The sequence below is a fragment of the Hyla sarda genome, chromosome 7 (genome assembly GCF_029499605.1).
Source record: "Hyla sarda isolate aHylSar1 chromosome 7, aHylSar1.hap1, whole genome shotgun sequence".
Lineage (NCBI taxonomy): Eukaryota > Metazoa > Chordata > Amphibia > Anura > Hylidae > Hyla > Hyla sarda.
Genome location: NC_079195.1, coordinates 186,139,440 through 186,159,436, shown reverse-complemented (window position 1 = coordinate 186,159,436; position 19,997 = coordinate 186,139,440). Strand labels below are relative to the sequence as shown.

Genomic DNA, 19,997 nt, shown 5'->3' with positions numbered 1-19,997 from the left:
GACCCCTAGTGGTCTTTTTTTTTTTTTTTATCAGCCTTGATTTCTATAAAAAGGAGATAAAACTATTTATGAGGTATATGAGAAAGCTAAATGGTTTGCCAACTTGTGCAACATATAAAAATAAAAAATAAAAGAAAGAAAGTAGCCATCTTTTTCTTATCTGGGGTCACCCTATAAGGATAATTTCGCAGGGGGTGCAATTTTGCAGATTGTACCTGGTGATTTTTGTGCTAGTGAAGTCAGTTGTGGAATACAATAACAGATGTATAGATCTCATCCACATGCTTTATATATTTTTTTTTTCCATGAAAAAATTGCTCTGTGGTGGAGTTTATTTTAACCCCGAGTATGCCCTTCTCGGTCTTGTAGTGGTTGCTGATTTGTTGCAAAATGTCCTTACTCCCTTCCATAGGGAAGTAAAAATCTTCAATAAACTGAATTGTTTGCAGATCTTACATTGTACTGTTAGAAACAAAACACCATCGAGTGTAACCAAGGAGGTGAAGGGATACGGTTGGATGAAGTGGAGGGGACACCATTCTATATTTCTACATGTTCATCAATCTTATTTTGTTCTAGGAATGTATCTCTAGTAATGAGGGATTGTCGCCTCTGCAGACTACCGTATATACTCGAGTATAAGCCAACCCGAATATAAGCCGAGGCCACTAATTTCACCCCAAAAACCCAGGAAAAGTTATTGACTCGACTATAAGCCTAGGATGGGAAATACATCATCCCCCCCCCATCTCATCATTCAGACCCCCGTCATTAACACCCTGTCATCATCCCCCCTTCATTATTACCCTGTCATCATCACCCTTCATCATCACCGCCTATCATCATCCCCCTGTCATCATCCCACACCCCCTTCATCATCACCGCCTGTCATCATCACCCCCTTCATCATTACCCTGTCATCATTCCCCCTTCATCATTACCCTGTCATCATCCCCCCTTCATCATCACCGCCTATCATCATCCCCCTGTCATCATCCCACACCCCCCCTTCATCATCACCGCCTATCATCATCCCCCTGTCATCATCCCACCCCCCCACCTTCATCATCCCCCTGTCATCATCCCACCCCCTTCATCATCACCGCTTGTCAATGTCTGATTACAGTGGTCTTCAACCTGCGGGCCTCCACAATTTGGTGTGCATTTCCTTGCAGATTCTAAATTGGATTATTTGCTGCATAATGTGCTATGAATCCAACCTGTGTGAATTTAAAGAAATGCCAAGCTTTCAAAATAGATACTAAAGTGTGTTCACACTGAAGAGTCAATAATTCCTCTTGGAACAGGTTTGCGGGTTCCTGTAGTGACTTTCACGACATACCGTATATACTCTAGTATAAGCCGACCCAAATATAAGCCGAGGCCCTTAATTTCACCCCAAAAACCCAGGAAAAGTTATTGACTCGACTATAAGCCTAGGGTGGGAAATACATCATTTCCCTCCCCCCCTTCATCATCACCATCTGTCAATCCCTTCATCAGTGGTCTTCAACCTGCGGACCTCCAGAGGTTGCAAAACTACAACTCAATGGCTGTCCGGGTATGCTGGAAGTTGTAGTTTTGAAACCTCTGGAGGTCCGCAGGTTGAAGACCACTGCGGCCTTCGTCATCATCCAGACACCCCCCCCCTTTTGTTTTGTACTTCCCAAGCCCCCCCCCCCTTGGTGTGAAATTAGGGTGAGCTGGTTCGGCCATCTATGCTGCAGGGACCGTCCGGTGGGGAGGATTAGTCGTTGCGGGCTGTCCATTTTCACCGGGGGGGGGGCGCCTCTTCTCCGCACTTTGGGCCTGCCCTGGACTAGTGACGTTGCCTTGATGACAACACACATTAATGCGCAACGTCCCTGTGCGTCGTCGTCAAGGCAACGTCACTGGGCCGGGAGCGGAGAAGAGGGCCCCCCGGTGAAAATGGACAGCCCGCAACGACTAACCATCCCCACCGGACGGTCCCTGCAGCATAGATGGCCCGGACCAGCTCACCCAAACTTCCCACCGAGGGGAGGTGAGTACAAAACAAAAGGGGGGGGGCTGGATGATGACGAAGGCCACAGTGGTCTTCAACCTGCATGCTGGGAGTTGTAGTTTTGCAACGTCTGGAGGTCCGCAAGTTGAAGACCACTGAAAAGGGATTGACAGGCGGAGAGTTCACTCGAGTATAAGCCGAGGGGGGTGTTTTCAGCATGAAAAATCGTACCGAAAAACTCTGCTTATACTCGATTATATACGGTAATAAGCCTGGATTCCCAAGGTATAAAATATGAACAGAAAAGTACCCATGTAAGGCAGAATGGCTTCTGAAATATGCAAGTTCTACATGTTTATTTTAGGCTCCTTTCACACTATTTGTTGCTCCGTTACAATGTTCCGTTAAGAAAACCCTTAAAAAACTATTCAAGTCTATGGGATTTTTTGATTATCCGTTATCACACGTTATATCCCGTTATAAATAACAGACGTTATTTTTGATGGGAAAAAATGAGTGCATGTAACGTTTTTTTTCTCCCATCACAAATAACGCCCATTATTTACAACGGGTGATATCGAATTATCAAAAAATCCCATAGACTTGAATGCGATTTTTTTAACGGCCGTTTTTAAGGGTTTTCTTAACGGGACATTGGAACGGGTCTTTAAAACGGAGCAACATCTAGTGTGAAAGGAGCTCGAGATGTACTTTTTAGATTACGATTTTTTTTTAGCTTATTTCAATGTGTATTTCACATGGAATAGTATTATTAATGCTCTGATTTTAGTGCAAGTGAGGAATGAACATGTTGGGGAGGGGGGAACGTGTCCTCACTGACAGTAGCGGGACACAAGATGACAGTGGGAGGATTTTTCCTCCAGCTGTGAGCCCTGCACTCACAGCTGTCAATCAAGGAAGTGTGTCCATGACATAGGTGAGGATGCATGGACACAGCAGGACTAGTATGTGTCCAAGCAGGCAGGGGGGGCAGTTGTTTGGCTTTTTCAGAATGAAATACTGAAAATTTTCTAATGAAAGCAATTGCAAAACCTATTGTTTTTGCATGCTTTACAACATATCAAAAGTTTTTGTATCTGACAGTGCCCATTTAATGATTGGGAAGGGTGATATTGCTACAACAGTTTTGTTCACCATGTGATAAAAGCTTTTCAAAACTCTAGACATTCCTCGTAATATTTACACAAAGGTGCTTGTGCCTGGATGTGACACTGTATTCAAGAAATCTAACACCTTAAGTGTCACTACATGTTCCATCATATTCTTGCTTAATACTCTTGCTTTAATTGTCTCTGAAATTTTTTTTTTTTGTTTAATTTATATTAAGCAATCTCTTGGATAAAGCTCAGTCTACAAATACATTTTGCTGTTAAATACACGATAGTAGGGATGCAGCCAACTAGTTCCTTGCACTCTCACTACCCCTTGCTGGAAGGACACAGTGCAAAGGTATGAAGGGTATGGGTCACAGGTGACTTTTGGCTACATTGTAATGTTCCATTAATGCGAGTATACAGAGGGGTTGATTCATTAATCGCTATTGCTGTGAGACCTTAAAGGGGTACTCCAGCGCTTAGACATCTTATCCCCTATCCAAAGGATAGGGGATAAGATGCCTGATCGCGGGGGTCCCGCCACTGGGGACCCCCGTGATATTCCACACCGCACCCCGTTACAATCAGCCCCCAGAGCATGTTTGCTCCGGGTCTGATTACCGTCGATCACGGGAATGGAGCGTTGTGACGTCACAGCCCCGCCCCCGTGTGACATCACGGCTCCGCCCCCTCAATGCAAACCTATGGGAGGGGGCGTGACAGCTGTTACACAGACCAGTATCACTAATAACATCACTACACAAAGAACAAATAATATCGCCACACCATGACTTCATATTATCATATAGATAATACCATCATACTGATATTTAATAAGAAACTGCTGTACACAGTCTCTGCAGACCATTAAGTGATTTCATTGTTACAGGTGACGTCTTCTCTAATTGGAGTCGTTCACTTTCCTTTTTCTTATCCATCCGGCCCAGACCATCATGATGATTTCTTTTAGCCACAATGCATCTTCCACAGTAGCTGCCAGACAAACATTTTAGGCTACGCACTTTTCCAGCACCTAAAGCACTCCATACAGTACTAATAACAACCCCCTTAGTGTCCCACACAGTAGAGTGGGTAGATAAGTGGGTTGGGGGAAGAGTAGGTCGCTTCACATTGGTTTCCCCATAACACAGGTGTCTGAGTAGGTAGGTATAACCTCTAGATAGGTCCCCCTGTAGATGGCTGCAGCCTCCTTTAGGTGGTAGTAATAGTAGCCCACTTTAGGTAGTAAAATTAACAGCAGCCTCCTTTAGCTTGGTAAAACAGCAGCAGCCCCCTCCTAGTTGTTAGGAAAAAAAAATAAAAGAGCAAACACAATGGCCCTCATTTACTTAGAAAATCGGGTTGTAAGTCTATGTTGCTTTCTTACCCGACTGCTTTTTTCCCCTGGTATTTATTATTATGTCGCATCCTGTTTGTCGCACGTGGGTTTTGTTGGTTTTGGTTTCCAACTCCTCTGAGTTGTCGGGAAAAAATCCACATCAATTCAACAAATTCGGGTTGGAAACCTTTATAAATAAGTGGGAAAGCTCAGAAATGTCGGGTTACGCCCCTTTTTCGGGTTTGGGAGAATCCACATCGGGTCCATCGGGAAAAAATGTCGAATCGGGTCGCAGACTGGCGCACGATGTCTGCGACATGTTGCAGACAAAGATGCGCCAAAAAAACCCGACAAAACAAGTCGGGTTTAGAATAGTAAATGAGGGCCACTGACCTGGCTTCTGCGAAGTCCGTAGTGTGGCCTCTTCTATCTTCTCCGGTCTGTGCTGTGGTGCATGATGTCACTCGTGCCGGATCGCAAAGGAAGGACGCTCTGCCTCTTGTGGGTGCCTGCATATTGCAGGTGACCACGAGAGATTCACAGGGCTGAGAGCCAATGACTCTTCACTCTGTCAAACAGCAGAGCGCCTTATTTAACTATTGGCGCATCTGTAAGACGTGCTTATAGTTTAATGGGTCCTGGGCGCTCCACTGGAGAGTAACTATGTGTACATTTTACACATGGCCACTCACACAGGGGGCAAGTCAGGTGGCTGCAAAGCCCCCTCCAGCTAACTTGCCTAATGGGAGAGCGGCCTCTGCACCTTAGTATTGAAACATATGTGTTCTCAGGATACAGATACAGATAACAGTGGTGCTTACAAAGACCCTCTTGATACTCTAAGCCCCATTAGTAGCTGACCAGCCTTCTGGGGTTTCTCCCATGGAGCCAAAGGTCAATCTCCCATGTGCACTTATTATTTATTAGCCCTATTAGCAATATTATTTATATCGTATAATCTTGTCGTGTACTTTCCTTTTAAGGATGTGGCCCAATATCATAAATCTGTTGCAGGTAGGTCAGCATAACTCCCATATATGCCAACACTTACATGTATGGGTCTAGACTAGAGATGAGCGAACTTACAGTAAATTTGATTCGTCACAAACTTCTTGGCTCGGCAGTTGATGACTTTTCCTGCATAAATTAGTTCAGCTTTCAGGTGCTCCGGTGGGCTGGAAAAGGTGGATACAGTCCTAGGAGACTCTTTCCTAGGAATGTATCCACCTTTTCCAGCCCACCAGAGCACCTGAAGGCTGAACTAATTTACGCAGGAAAAGTCATCAACTGCCGAGCCGAGAAGTTCGTGACGAATCGAATTTACTGTAAGTTCGCTCATCTCTAGTCTAGACCTGCAGCCAGTACAAAGTGAGGATTCAGTGCTGGAAGTTAACACTTGATGATCCTGTTTGGTCATTATAGTCCTAGTTTACTACTTCCACCTGGGTGATTTGTATGAGAGGAACAGAAATGGGGGGGGGGGGGGAAATGGAGTGGGATGGCTCTCTTATACTAAAACAATAGTGTATAGACCGGGCAACTAGTATGACACTAACCGCAGGGAAATAAATAGAAATAGCAAATGTAACTAGTGCTCAAAATCTAATTACAGTGGTCCCTCAACATACGATGGTAATCCGTTCCAAACGGACCATCGTTTGTTGAAACCATCGTATGTTGAGGGATCCGTGCAATGTACAGTATAGGACAGTGGTCTACAACCTGCGGACCTCCAGATGTTGCAAAACTACAACACCCAGCATGCCCGGACAGCCAACGGCTGTCCGGGCATGCTGGGAGTTGTAGTTTTGCAACATCTGGAGGTCTGCAGGTTGAAGACCACTGGTATTGGAGGTTATACTCTCGTGTCCCCGCCGCTCCGGACCGTAACCGCTGCCCTGGATGTCGCCCTCCATCGCTGTCCCCAGGGTGCCTCCGACTCTCCGGCAAGGCCTCTGCTTCCCTGGCATCCTCGCTCTCCGTCGCTGCCATCACGTCGCTATGCACCCCGCCCCTATTGGATGACGGGACGGCGTGTGCAGCGAAATGATGATGACAACGATGGAGAGCGCCGGCGATGCAGGGGATCCCGAAGAGGACGCGCCGGAGCCCCGAGGACAGGTAAGTGATCATCAGTGGACCACACGGGGCACCATAAGCGGCTATCCGGTGGCAGTTGAAGCAGTCTGCGCTGCCGGATAGCCGTTTATGTGATGGCCCCGACATACAAAAGCATCGTATGTTGGGGGCCATCGTAGGTCGGGGGGGTCACTGTATATGGCAAAATGCAAGTAATATAAATCAAATGTTTTTTTTAAACAGGTACAGTTGACAATGCTTCCTCCTGCAGGGCCCTTGCTGGTAGGAGGGAATTAGTACATAAAAATAGGTGTCATGAAATTATAATGTTAAAAGGTTATAATTAATGCTGAATGATGATAGAATATCATACTGGGATATCATACAAGTTCTCAATAGTCCATCTCAAACTTCCCCCAAGTTCCCTGACTTGATTGGTAGCAACAAGTATATGAGAACATAGGTGGTACAGTGTACCGCTCACCCAGAGCGCCATCTTCTGGTTCTCGCAACCGGGTAAGCGACATGCAGGTTACCGGTGCAGACCTAGCGTTGTGTGCGTGGATCTCCTGGTTCTTGCAGCCGGGTAAGTGATGCTGGGATTGCCGGTTCAGACCTGGTGACGGGAGCATGGAGCCGCGCACGGAGCGAGGACCCCCGCAATCAGACATCTTATCCCCTAGGCGATAAGATGTCTAAGGTCGGAGTACCCCTTTAATCCAGGTAGGTGAATGGTCGGCACTGTAGATAGGGCCGGTGCCCGTGGATAGTGAGTAATGTAGAAACACAAAAATCCTGGCACTCGATGTAGATGAAAGAAACAACGCATTACTCAACTGCACAAGCCGGAACGCGTTCTGCGTTATATGTATTGTGCCATATGCATAAATAAAAAACAAAAGTTTCTTTCATCTACATCGAGTGCCGGGATTTTTCTGTTTCTAGAGTACCCCTTTAAAGGGGTACTCCGGCCCCAAGACATCTTTTCCCCTATCCAAAGGATAGGGGATAAGATGTCTGATTGCGGGGGTCCCGCCGCTGGGGACCCCCGCAATCTAGCATGCAGCACCCACCTGTAAGCACTGCAGGAAGTGCTGGAGGCTCTCATTGTTGTGCCTCCCGACCACGGGGACGGAGTATCGTGACGTCACGACTCCGCCCCATGTGACATCACGCCCCGCCCCCTCAATGAAAGTCTATGGGAGGGGGCGTGATGGCTGTCGGGAGGCAGAACACTGAGAGCCTCCAGCACTTCCTGCAGTGCTTACAGGTGGGTGCTGCATGCTAGATTGCGGGGGTCCCCAGTGGCGGGACCCCTGCTGTCAGACATCTTATCCCCTATCCTTTGGATAAGGGAAAAGATGTATTGGGGCCGGAGTACCCCCTTTAAAGCTGCCATTTCAGGATAAGCTGCCCTGTGTGTGTACATGAGGAGCAGCACTATTTCTGCCCATTATATAATTTGCAATCTCATTCCTATGGCCCATATGCAGCTTTCTCCGGAGAGTTGACAACAATGGAAGTGACTCTAGCAATAAGCCACATACCTGACGAACACCCCAGTGCTGGGTTGAAACACTTTATATACAGTGGTTCCTCAAGTTACAATATTAATTGGTTCCAGGACGACCATTGTATGTTGAAACCATTGTATGTTAAGACCATAACTCTATGGAAACCTGGTAATTGGTTCTGAAGCCACCAAAATGTCATCCAAAAATAGGGAAAAAAAAGTGAGGATTAAAGAAAAATAAGTAGATAACTAATAGAGATAAAGCAAATCCTTACATATAAAAGTAATAAAGATCTGCTGGGAGCTGTAAATCACTGTATGTCAGTGTTTCCCAACCAGGGTGCCTCCAGCTGTTGCAAAACTACAAATCCCAGCATGCTGGGAATTATAGTTTAGCAACAGCTGGAGGCATCCTCTTTGGGAAACACTGGTTTATGTAGAGGACGGAAGCTTCTTCAGGGTCCTGTACAGAACACCCAATGTCCGAAAAGAAAAAGTAAAATGGAGCCGCCCTCACCTGGTGTCCAAAGGAGCAACTAACCCTGGCACAGGTAAAGTGTACAAAACATGTAATACCTCCCTGTACTGTAGGGGGCACTACCAGACACCAGTGAGTGTATGCTCTTCAGTAATACAGGGGTTTTACCAGTGAATGCCCATTCTGATTGGTTGGTTCCCCCAGCCATTGTCACGTTTCACAGATCTGGACTGTCTGTAGCATTGTATGTTGAGTCTGGTTTCAAGTTACAATGGTCCAGAAAATACCATTATATGTTGAAACTATTGTAAGTTGAGGGATCACTATATTACAAAAGTACCTATTAACTTTTAGGACCAGGCAAAAGCATAAAAAATAAAATAAAGTGCAGAGGGCACATTAGGAGTTGTGGTTTCACAACAGCTGGAGAGGTTGCCGACCACTAGTATAGAATGTTACTGAAAATCATGATTGATGTTGTAATACTTGTGTGTACACCCAGGGTTAATATGACCGACCTCTGACACAGAGCATTTCACATTCATGTGTACATTGCCTCCGCTACAGACAGCAAATACTACTGCGGTCTTTGCTCTCCAAGCATGCTAGACACAGACCTATAGGATGGCCTTGTCTGTATAGATGACTGGGGCGTGATCCCGGGGACAGCGCAGAGGACTGGATGAACTATGAGCAGACACTACGTGAGGAATCTCATTGACTACAGTCAGGTGGAAGATAAAATATTTATTACCGGTAAAAAGGTTTCTACAAATATAAAATATCAATAAATAACTTAGAATACAATAGGTGTAACATGTGCATATGTGTTGTAGGCCTTGTAAACCAGTACACTGGATCGCCCATTGGGTTTAGACCATTGGGGGCAGACCTGTCTATTTCAGAGACTCCACTCCAAAGGCCAAGGCGTCTCTGTCTGATCAGTCATGACTGACCTCCTTAAGTCTCTCACCAGGGAATTAAAGCTTCATGAAGTTAATTCTTTGGGCCACTTGTTTACATCCTTGGGCTGAGAAAATCTTCTCCTCCTTTGGCACAAACAAAAGTTCTTGGATAACAGATTCCAAGGCGCCCTCGCTGTAAGACAGGCCTCGGGCCTCTATAGCATCTCGAGCACAGAGCTTTACATGGCAGCGTTCCAAGGGCAAAAAGGGCACAAATTCATCGACGAGATTGAGTGTCCACAGATGATGTGTCAGGGACTGATCTGTGAGGGACAACCATGAGGTATTAGATAATGGAGATTTCTACATATATTGTTTGCTGTGCTTTACCGGATAATTTAGGCTACTTTCACACAGTATTATTTTGGTTAGTATTTACATTGGTATTTAGAAGCCAAAAGTAGGACTGAAACACTTACTAAAAATTATAGTGCAAATGTTCTGCACTTATTCCTATATCCAAACATATAGAAATGTATCAGTCAAGGCTGGAAGAATACGCTGCGGACTGCTCTATGACTTGTGGTTCTGGCATCAAGTAAATGATGACCGGTTTCCTTAAAGGGGTAGTCCGGTGTAAAACTTTTTTTTATTTTTATTTTTTAATGAACTGGTGCCAGAAAGTTGAACAGATTTGTAAATTACTTCTATTAAAAAAAAAAATCTCAATCCTTTCAGTACTTTTTAGACAGAATAGCAAGCGATGCCACTTGGAGGGAGTGGCGATTACTGTATTTTTTTTCACAGAAAACTCGTCACTAGAGATGAGCGAACTTACAGTAAATTCGATTCGTCACGAACTTCTCCGCTCGGCAGTTGATGACTTTTCCTGCATCAATTAGTTCAGCTTTCAGGTGCTCCCGTGGGCTGGAAAAGGTGGATACAGTCCTAGGAGACTCTTTCCTAGGACTGTATCCACCTTTTCCAGCCCACCGGAGCACCTGAAGGCGGAACTAATTGATGCAGGAAAAGTCAGCAACTGCCGAGCCGAGAAGTTCGTGAGGAATCGAATTTACTGTAAGTTCGCTCATCTCTACTCGTCACCAATAATATATGTGTTTTAATGTAATAAAATGAGAAACTGATATGTATCTGAGTAGTACTGCACGTTCCTAAAAGAACAGAATTGCTCTTTACTGACATTGATACTGACTTCTTTATGACTTGCCCTCCATGAACTCACGGGTTCACATAACGGGGTCAGATAAGAAAATCTGCAAATAATTCACAGTGAAATCTGCAAAACGCATCCAAACTGAATTGTGGAGAGATTGTTGAAGTGTTTTCCTGGGGATGTCCTGAGCAAACAAAAACCCCACAATAAGTTTATTTTTTTGCTGCAAATCTGGACACAACCCACAATACATTTTAATGCAGATTTTGACTTCACCTTTGAAATCAATAAGAAAAACAAATAAATCGGCAAACATTGCACCAGAAGATTTTTAAAGGGGTACTCCGGTGGAAAACTTTTTTTTTTAAATGAAATGGTGCCAGAAAGTTAAACAGATTTGTAAATTACTTCTATTCAAAAATCTTAATCCTTTTGGTACTTTTTAGCAGCTGTATGCTTCAGAGGAAATTCTTTTTTTTATTTTTTATTTCTTTTTTGTCTTGTCCACAGAGCTCTCTGCTGACACCTGATGCCCGTATCAGGAACTGTCCAGAGCAGGAGAAAATCCCCATAGCAAACCTATGCTGCTCTGGACAGTTCCTGACACGGACAGAGGTGTCAGCAGAGAGCCCTGTGGATAAGACAAAAAAGAAATTCAAAAAATATTTTCCTCTGTAGCATACAGCTGCTAAAAAGTACCGAAAGGATTAAGATTAAAAAAAAAAAAAACGTTTTCCACCGGAGTACCCCTTTAAAAATCTTCAGTATGTCAATTTCTCTGGTGCAATGTTTGCCGATTTATTAGTTTTTCTTATTGATTTCAAAGGTGAAGTCAAAATCTGCATTAAAATGTATTGTGGGTTGTGTCCAGATTTGCAGCAAAAAGATAAACTTATTGTGGGGTTTTTGTTTGCTCAGGACATCCCCAGGAAAACACTTCAACAATCTCTCCACAATTCAGTTTGGATGCGTTTTGCAGATTTCACTGTGAATTATTTGCAGATTTTCTTATCTGACCCCGTTATGTGAACCCGTGAGTTCATGGAGGGCAAGTCATAAAGAAGTCAGTATCAATGTCAGTAAAGAGCAATTCTGTTCTTTTAGGAATGTGCAGTACTACTCAGATACATATCAGTTTCTCATTTTATTACATTAAAACATATATTATTGGTGACGAGTTTTCTGTGAAAAAAAATACAGTGATCACCGCTCCCTCCAAGTGGCATCGCTTGCTATTAGGGCTGCACGATATGGGAAAAATGTGCGATTGCGATTTTGGGCCTTTTTTTTTTACGAATTCGATATGTGATGCGATATAATAAAAAAAATGGTGAAATCCCCCCCATTTCATGTCCAATCGCCTCCATTTCACATCTACCTACCCATTTTATGCCCACCACCTATTTCACATCTCCCCCTTCTCACATTCTCCTCCCCTGTCACATTCTCCTCCCCGTCACATCCCCCCTTGTCACATTCTACCTCTTGTCACATCCTCCTCCCCTTGTCACATCCTCCTCCCCTTGTCACATTCTCCTCCCCGTCACATTCTCCTCCCCCGTCACATTCTCCTCCCCCATCACATTCTCCTCCCTGTCACATTCTCCTCCTCCGTCACATTCTCCTCCTCCGTCACATTCTCCTCCTCCGTCACAGTCTCCTCCTCCGTCACATTCTCCTCCTCCGTCACATTCTCCTCCTCCGTCACAGTCTCCTCCTCCGTCACATTCTCCTCCTCCATCACATTCTCCTCCTCCGTCACATTCTCCCCCCCCCCCCACCTTGTCACATTCTCCCCCCCTTGTCACATTCTCCCCCCCTTGTCACATTCTCCCCCCCCTTGTCACATTCTCCGCCCCCGTCACATTCTCCCCCCCTTGTCACATTATCCCTCCTGTCACATTCTACCTCTTGTCACATCCTCCTCCCCTTGTCACATTCTCCTCCCCCTTGTCACATTCTCCTCCCCCTTGTCACATTCTCCTCCCCCTTGTCACATTCTCCTCCCCCTCCGTCACATTCTCCCCCTCCGTCACATTCTCCCCCCCCTGTCACATTCTACCCCCTGTCACATTCTACCTCTTGTCACATCCTCCTCCCCTTGTCACATTCTCCTCCCCGTCACATTCTCCTCCCCGTCACATTCTCCTCCCCCGTCACATTCTCCTCCCTGTCACATTCTCCTCCTCCGTCACATTCTCCTCCTCCGTCACAGTCTCCTCCTCCGTCACATTCTCCTCCTCCGTCACAGTCTCCTCCTCCGTCACAGTCTCCTCCTCCGTCACAGTCTCCTCCTCCGTCACATTCTCCTCCTCCATCACATTCTCCTCCTCCGTCACATTCTCCCCCCCCCCACCTTGTCACATTCTCCCCCCCTTGTCACATTCTCCCCCCCTTGTCACATTCTCCCCCCCCTTGTCAAATTCTCCGCCCCCGTCACATTCTCCCCCCCTTGTCACATTATCCCTCCTGTCACATTCTACCTCTTGTCACATCCTCCTCCCCTTGTCACATTCTCCTCCCCCTTGTCACATTCTCCTCCCCCTTGTCACATTCTCCTCCCCCCTCCGTCACATTCTCCCCCTCCGTCACATTCTACCCCCTGTCACATTCTACCTCTTGTCACATCCTCCTCCCCTTGTCACATCCCTCCCCCGTCACATTCTCCTCCACCTTGTCACATTCTCCTCTCCCGTCACATTCTCCTCCCCCTTGTCACATTCTCCCCCTCCGTCACATTCTCCTCCCCCTCCGTCACATTCTCCCCCTCCGTCACATTCTCCCCCTCCATCACATTCTCCCCCTCCGTCACATTCTCCCCCCACCGTCACATTCTACCTCTTGTCACATTCTCCTCCCCTGTCACATTCTCCTCCCCTGTCACATTCTCCCCCTTGTCACATTCTCCCTCCCTTGCCACATCCCCCCCTCCGTCACATTCTCCTCCTCCGTCACAGTCTCCTCCTCCGTCACATTCTCCTCCTCCGTCACAGTCTCCTCCTCCGTCACATTCTCCTCCTCCGTCACAGTCTCCTCCTCCGTCACAGTCTCCTCCTCCGTCACATTCTCCTCCTCCGTCACATTCTCCCCCCCCCACCTTGTCACATTCTCCCCCCCTTGTCACATTCTCCCCCCCTTGTCACATTCTCCCCCCCCTTGTCACATTCTCCGCCCCTGTCACATTCTCCCCCCCTTGTCACATTATCCCTCCTGTCACATTCTACCTCTTGTCACATCCTCCTCCCCTTGTCACATTCTCCTCCCCCTTGTCACATTCTCCTCCCCCTTGTCACATTCTCCTCCCCCTCCGTCACATTCTCCCCCTCCGTCACATTCTCCCCCTCCGTCACATTCTCCCCCCCTGTCACATTCTACCCCCTGTCACATTCTACCTCTTGTCACATCCTCCTCCCCTTGTCACATCCCTCCCCCGTCACATTCTCCTCCCCCTTGTCACATTCTCCCCCTCCGTCACATTCTCCCCCTCCGTCACATTCTCCCCCTCCGTCACATTCTCCCCCTCCATCACATTCTCCCCCTCCGTCACATTCTCCCCCCACCGTCACATTCTACCTCTTGTCACATTCTCCTCCCCTGTCACATTCTCCTCCCCTGTCACATTCTCCCCCCCTGTCACATTCTCCCCCTTGTCACATTCTCCCTCCCTTGCCACATCCCCCCCTCCATCACATTCTCCCCCCTTGTCACATTCTCCCCCCTTGTCACATTTTCCCCCTCCGTCACATTCTCCTCCCCCTCCGTCACATTCTCCCCCGTCACATTCTACCTCTTGTAACATTCTCCTCCCCTGTCACATCCCTCCCTTGCCACATCCCCCCCTTGTCACATTCTCCCCCTCCGTCACATTCTCCCCCCTTGTCACATTCTCCTCCCCCGTCACATTCTCCCCCCTTGTCACATTCTCCTCCCCTGTCACATCCCCCCCTTGTCACATTCTCCTCCCCTGTCACATCCCCCCCTTGTCACATTCTCTTCCCCTTGTACTGCAGTAATACACTGGGTTTCCCGGGCGGATTTCAAATCTTCCGCGGGACCCGGGAAATCCAGTGTATTGCTGCAGTACAAGACCTTTCCCCATCAGCCAATCACTGGCTTGACACTTGACATCACTGCGGCCAGTGATTGGCTGAAAATGGAAAGGTCCTACTGCCTGTACTGAGAAGAAAGGAAACTCCGTAGCGCACGGAGACGAATCTGCAGGGACCGGGACTAGGTGAGCAGAAGTTTTTTTTATTTTTCTCCCTGCGCCCTTAGCTCAGTGTTTTTCTAGCAGGGTGCCTCCAGCTGTTGTGAAACTACTACTCCCAGCATGCCCGGACAGCCTTTGCCTGTCAGGGCATGCTAAGAGTTGTAGTTTTGCAACAACTGGAGGTTGGGAAACACTGACTTTTAGTATTTAAATTAGTTTTTACCTGCTCTGGCCCAGTGGCGTTGCGACCCGGGTGCGGGGGGTGCGGCCCGCACCGGGTGACACCAACCTAATGGGGTGACACCAAGATGCATCCCCTGAGCCCCCCCCCCCCCCCCCCACCAATCTGTGCCCGACCGGCCTCCCATCCGTCAGGAACGTGAGGGGTGTTACTTTGGTTGTGGTATTATATTCAGACGGTGCACTGTATGGCAACGTTATATTCAGAGGGCGCAGTGGGTGGTAGTATTATATTCAGAGGGGGCAGTGTATGGCAAAGTTATATTCAGAGGGCGCAGTTTGTGGTAGTATTATATTCAGAGGGCGCAGTTTGTGGTAGTATTATATTCAGAGGGCGCAGTTTGTGGTAGTATTATTAGAGATGAGCGAACTTACAGTAAATTCGATTCGTCACAAACTTCTCGGCTCGGCAGTTGATGACTTATCCTGCGTAAATTAGTTCAGCCTTCAGGTACTCCGGTGGGCTGAAAAAGGTGGATACAGTCCTAGGAAAGAGTCTCCTAGGTCTGTATCCACCTTTTCCAGCCCACGGGAGCACCTGAAAGCTGAACTAATTTACGCAGGATAAGGCATCAACTGCCGAGCAGAGAAGTTTGTGACGAGTTGAATTTACTGTAGTTTGCTCATCTCTAAGTATTATATTCAGAGGGTGCAGTGGGTGGTAGTATTATATTCCGAGGGTACAGTATGTGGCAGATTTATATTCATGTGTACAGTATGTGGCAGATTTATATTCAGGGGTACAGTATGTGGCAGATTTATATTCAGAGGGTACAGTATGTGGCAGATTTATTTTCAGAGGGCGCAGTTTGTGGTAGTATTATATTCAGAGGGCGCAGTTTGTGGTAGTATTATATTCAGAGGGTATAGTGTGTGGCGGTATTATATTCAGGAGTACAGTATGTGGCAGATTTATATTCAGAGGGTACAGTATGTGTTGGTATTATATTCAGAATGTACAATGTGTTGTAGTATTATATTCAGTGGGTACAGTGTGTGGTGGTATTATATTCAGGGGTACAGTATGTGGCAGATTTATATTCAGAGTGTACAGTATGTGTTGGTATTATATTCAGAATGTACAGTGTGTGGTAGTATTATATTCAGTGGGTATGGTGTATGGAAGGTTTATAATCAAAGAGTATAGTGTATAGTAGTATTATATTTAGAGGATACAGTGTCGGGCAGGTTTATAATAATACTTGTTTTCATATAGAGGATGAGAATGCGCTGACATAGTGAGGAGACGTCTGGGCGTCACATTCTGCAGAGAGAAGTTTTAGCTGGAACAAGTCCTGGCGGTATGTACCATCTGAATTAGATAAGGGAAGACTATAGAGAAGACGTCACCTGTAGTCACTGATATTATTGTGTATTCTCCTCACTATGTCCTATCAGAGCTGTAGTCACTTGTAAGTTCTACAGTTAGGTCAGTGAAACTACAACTCCCAGCATAACCTCACCACTGCTCAAAGGGGTACTCTACTGGAAAAAAATAATTTTAATCAGCTGGTGCTACAAAGTTAAACAGATTTGTAAATTACTTCTATATAAAAATCTTAATCCTTCCAGTACTTATTAGCTACTGTATAAGCGATTCACAGGAAGTTATTTTTTTTTTTTAATTTCTTTTCTGTCTGACCACAGTGCTCTATGCTGACACCTCTGTCCATGTCAAGAACTGTCCATAGTAGGAGCAAATCCCCATAGCAAACCTATCCTGCTCTGGACAGTTCCTGACATGGACAGAGGTGTCAGCAAATAGCACTGTGGTCAGACTGGAAAGAACTACACAACTTCCTGTGGAGCATACACCAGCTTATAAGTACTGTAAGTATTAAGATTTTAAATAGAAGTAATTTAAAAATCTGTTTAACTTTCTGGCACCAGTTGATATAAAAGTAAATGTTTTCCAGTGGAGTACCCCTTTAAAGGAGTAGTCCAGTGGTGATTCAGTGGTGAGCAACTTATCCCCTATCCTAAGGATAGGGGATAAGTTGCAGATCGCGGGGGTCCGACCGCTGGGGCCCCCTGCGATCTCCTGTACGGAGCCCCGACAGCCCGCGGGAAGGGGGCGTGTCGACCTCCGCACGAGGCGGCGGCCGACACGCCCCCTCAATACAACTCTATGGCAGAGCCGAAGCGCTGCCTTCAGCAATCTCCGGCTCTGTCATAGAGATGTATTGAGGGGGCGTGTCGGCCGCCGCCTCGTGCGGGGGTCGACACCCGATATCTCGGCGGAGAGCCGGGGCCCCGTACAGAGAGATCGCAGGGGGCCCCAGCGGTCGGACCCCCTGCGATCTCAAACTTATCCCCTATCCTTAGGATAGGGGATAAGTTTTTCACCACTGGACTACCCCTTTAAGTAATTCTGGGAGCTGTATATTTCGATGGTGAAAACTTCTTTAACACTTTCCTATTCTGTGGCAACTGGTATATCTGATTATTATACTGGAATTTCTCACAATGCGCTACAACAGTGGTGTCTGTCACAACAGGCTAAAAACTTATTGGGGGGAGGGGGTAGGTATGGGGTGACACCATTTTCTACCGCACCGGGTGACACCAACCCTAGCAACGCCACTGCTCTGGCCGGCCCCCGCCATGGGAGCCAGCCCTAGCAGATAAGCGCATGTTTTAACCAAGGGGGCCGTATCGCTAGATCGCAAAAATTGGGATTCGCTTGCTTTTGCGATATATCGTGCAGCCCTACTTGCTATTCTGTCTTCCCACATTAAAGGGGTATTCCGGGCAAAAATATTTTATCCCCTTTGGATAGGGGATAAGACGTCTGATCGTGGGGGGCCCGATGCTGAGACCCTGAGACACAACCCATCCCCCCCCCCCCCCCCCGCAATCTCCCTGCAGCACCCACTTTCTATGGGAGGGGGTCGTCATGCACGTCCCCAGTCCCGGAAACTCTGAGGTTTCCAAAACTGGAGATTCAGCACCCGCATAGAAAGCAGGTGCTGCAGGGAGATCGCAGGGAGGTCTCAGCAGCGGGCCCCCTGCCATCAGACATCTTATCCCCTATCCTTTGGATAGGGGATCAAATGTTTTTGCCTGGAATACCCCTTTAAGAGAAACCTCTCAGCGCCTGTCATGCCTTTTAGAGCCTTTCTCTCGACTATGCTCCCTCCAGGAACTGCACATATTTTGTTTCCCATATCAGGTGGTTCCCAAAAATTGAATAGGCATAAAAGAAGTACCCAGAAGACAACTCCTCTGCCTCTCACTAAGGTAGAAGACCTTTGGGCAACCTCATGACACTAGAGCCGGGGTGCTTTCCCTACAACCCATATAGATAACGTGAAGGAAAATAAAATGGGTCTGTGAAATCATGATCCACTTGGCAAATTGTTTTAGGAACTAAGCAACAATTCTTTTCCCTCAGTTTGCAGGAGCTCCGTCCTCACTTTTTGTTTCAAATAATTTTTATTGGGATTTTCAAGAAAGTTACAGTTTTAACAATAAGAAAGTATAAAATATCCGTCCTGACTTTTCATTGTGCCTTCACCCCCTTCCCCTTATAAGGCAGATCAGGAGATGACATGATCCGAGCTTTAGTAACCTCTTCCGATAAAGTGTCGCAGAGGTGTCTGCAATGCTGTATACTCCCAGATAACACTGATAGGCTATAAACAGCCGTTGTGTAATGTACTGTAATTCACCTTATCTGTACCTTTGCTCTGGTGTATTGCCGCTCTCAATGGACGATCTAAATCATCCAGCGTCATCTCCTCACGATGACGTCCGGCTCGCCAGAAGTTAAGCGCTACCTCGTTGATCATGCTGGCACCGACCCCGCTGTGCAAGAAATAAACAGGAAATATGACAAATATTATACATGGGATGCATGACATATTACAGCATCATCTCAAGTGTATCTCAAGACCAATGCAAGATGGGACAGCATAAATCCTTATGACTACTCAACTGGCCCATCACAGACACCGACTTAGGGTCCAGTAGGATTGTAAGCAAATTTGCTTTACTGTAATGTGCATAGAAAAATTCCATGAATACTAGGAACCATACAAGGGAAAAGATGCCCACCTTATGAAGCCTGTCAAGCTTTAAAGGGGTATTCCAGGCAAAAACATCTTCTCCCCTATCCAAAGGATAAGGGATAAAATGTCTGATCGCGGGGGGTCTGCTGCTGAGACCCCCCGCGATCTTCCTGCAGCACCCGCATTCTATGCGTGTGCTACACCTCCAGTTTCGTAAACCTCTGAGTTTCTGGGACTTCCGTCACGCCCCCTCCCATAGACATGAATGGAGGGGGCTTGGCGTGACGTCACGTCCTCAGTCCCAGAAACTCAGAGGTTTACGAAACTGGAGATTCAGCACCCGCATAGAATGTAGGTGCTACAGGGAGATCGCGGGGGGTCTCAGCAGCAGGCCCCCCACGATCAGACATTTTATCCCTTATTCTTTGGATAGGGGGATAAAATGTTTTTGCCCGGAATACCCCCTTTAACAAATCAGCAGATGTACTCGCATATCTGGGCACAACACCGTAGCAGATATATAGAGATGTATGTTGGGTCAACAGACAGCGCAAGCCGAAACGGTAAACAAAGAAGGTATAGCCTCTGGATATGCTGTACAGCAAAGAAAAAACCTTTTTGATAGCGCTTCTTCCCGGACAGATAATCCAGTCGCAAATTATTTTATAAACTGCTTTATTAATAATTTAAAAAACTACAACGCATTTCTATCTAGAAACGGAATCTTCATCAGGTACAGTACATGAAAAGATTCATAAAATTATATATACAACAAATGTATTCTAAACCTAGTATAATAGGTATACGATGGTCCATTAACAAAGTGAACTGAAAGTAGGGAAACAAAAAAAAAATACCTTATTAAAATACATGCGTTTTATTTTTATTAATAAAGCAGTTAATATAATAAATTGCGACTGTATCATTTTTCCTGGGAGAAGCGCCATCAG

General features: G+C 46.4%; 1 protein-coding gene across 4 annotated transcripts in view; it reads right to left on the bottom strand.

Annotated features, from left to right (window-relative positions):
• Window positions 1–19,997, bottom strand: part of TOR3A (torsin family 3 member A) — a 56,173-nt gene that overhangs the window by 21,836 nt on the left and 14,340 nt on the right. Inside the window, exons 5-6 of one of the 4 annotated variants that reach the window (XM_056531828.1) lie at window positions 18,720–18,844; window positions 9,249–9,736 (exon numbers count right to left, since the gene is read on the bottom strand). In XM_056531828.1, coding sequence (XP_056387803.1) covers window positions 9,489–9,736; window positions 18,720–18,844 — 373 coding nt within the window. In that variant the 3' untranslated portion in view covers window positions 9,249–9,488. Of the gene's footprint in view, window positions 1–9,248; window positions 9,737–18,708; window positions 18,845–19,997 lie in introns of those variants that run through there. The other 3 variants (XM_056531831.1, XM_056531830.1, XM_056531829.1) reach the window with 3 other exon arrangements.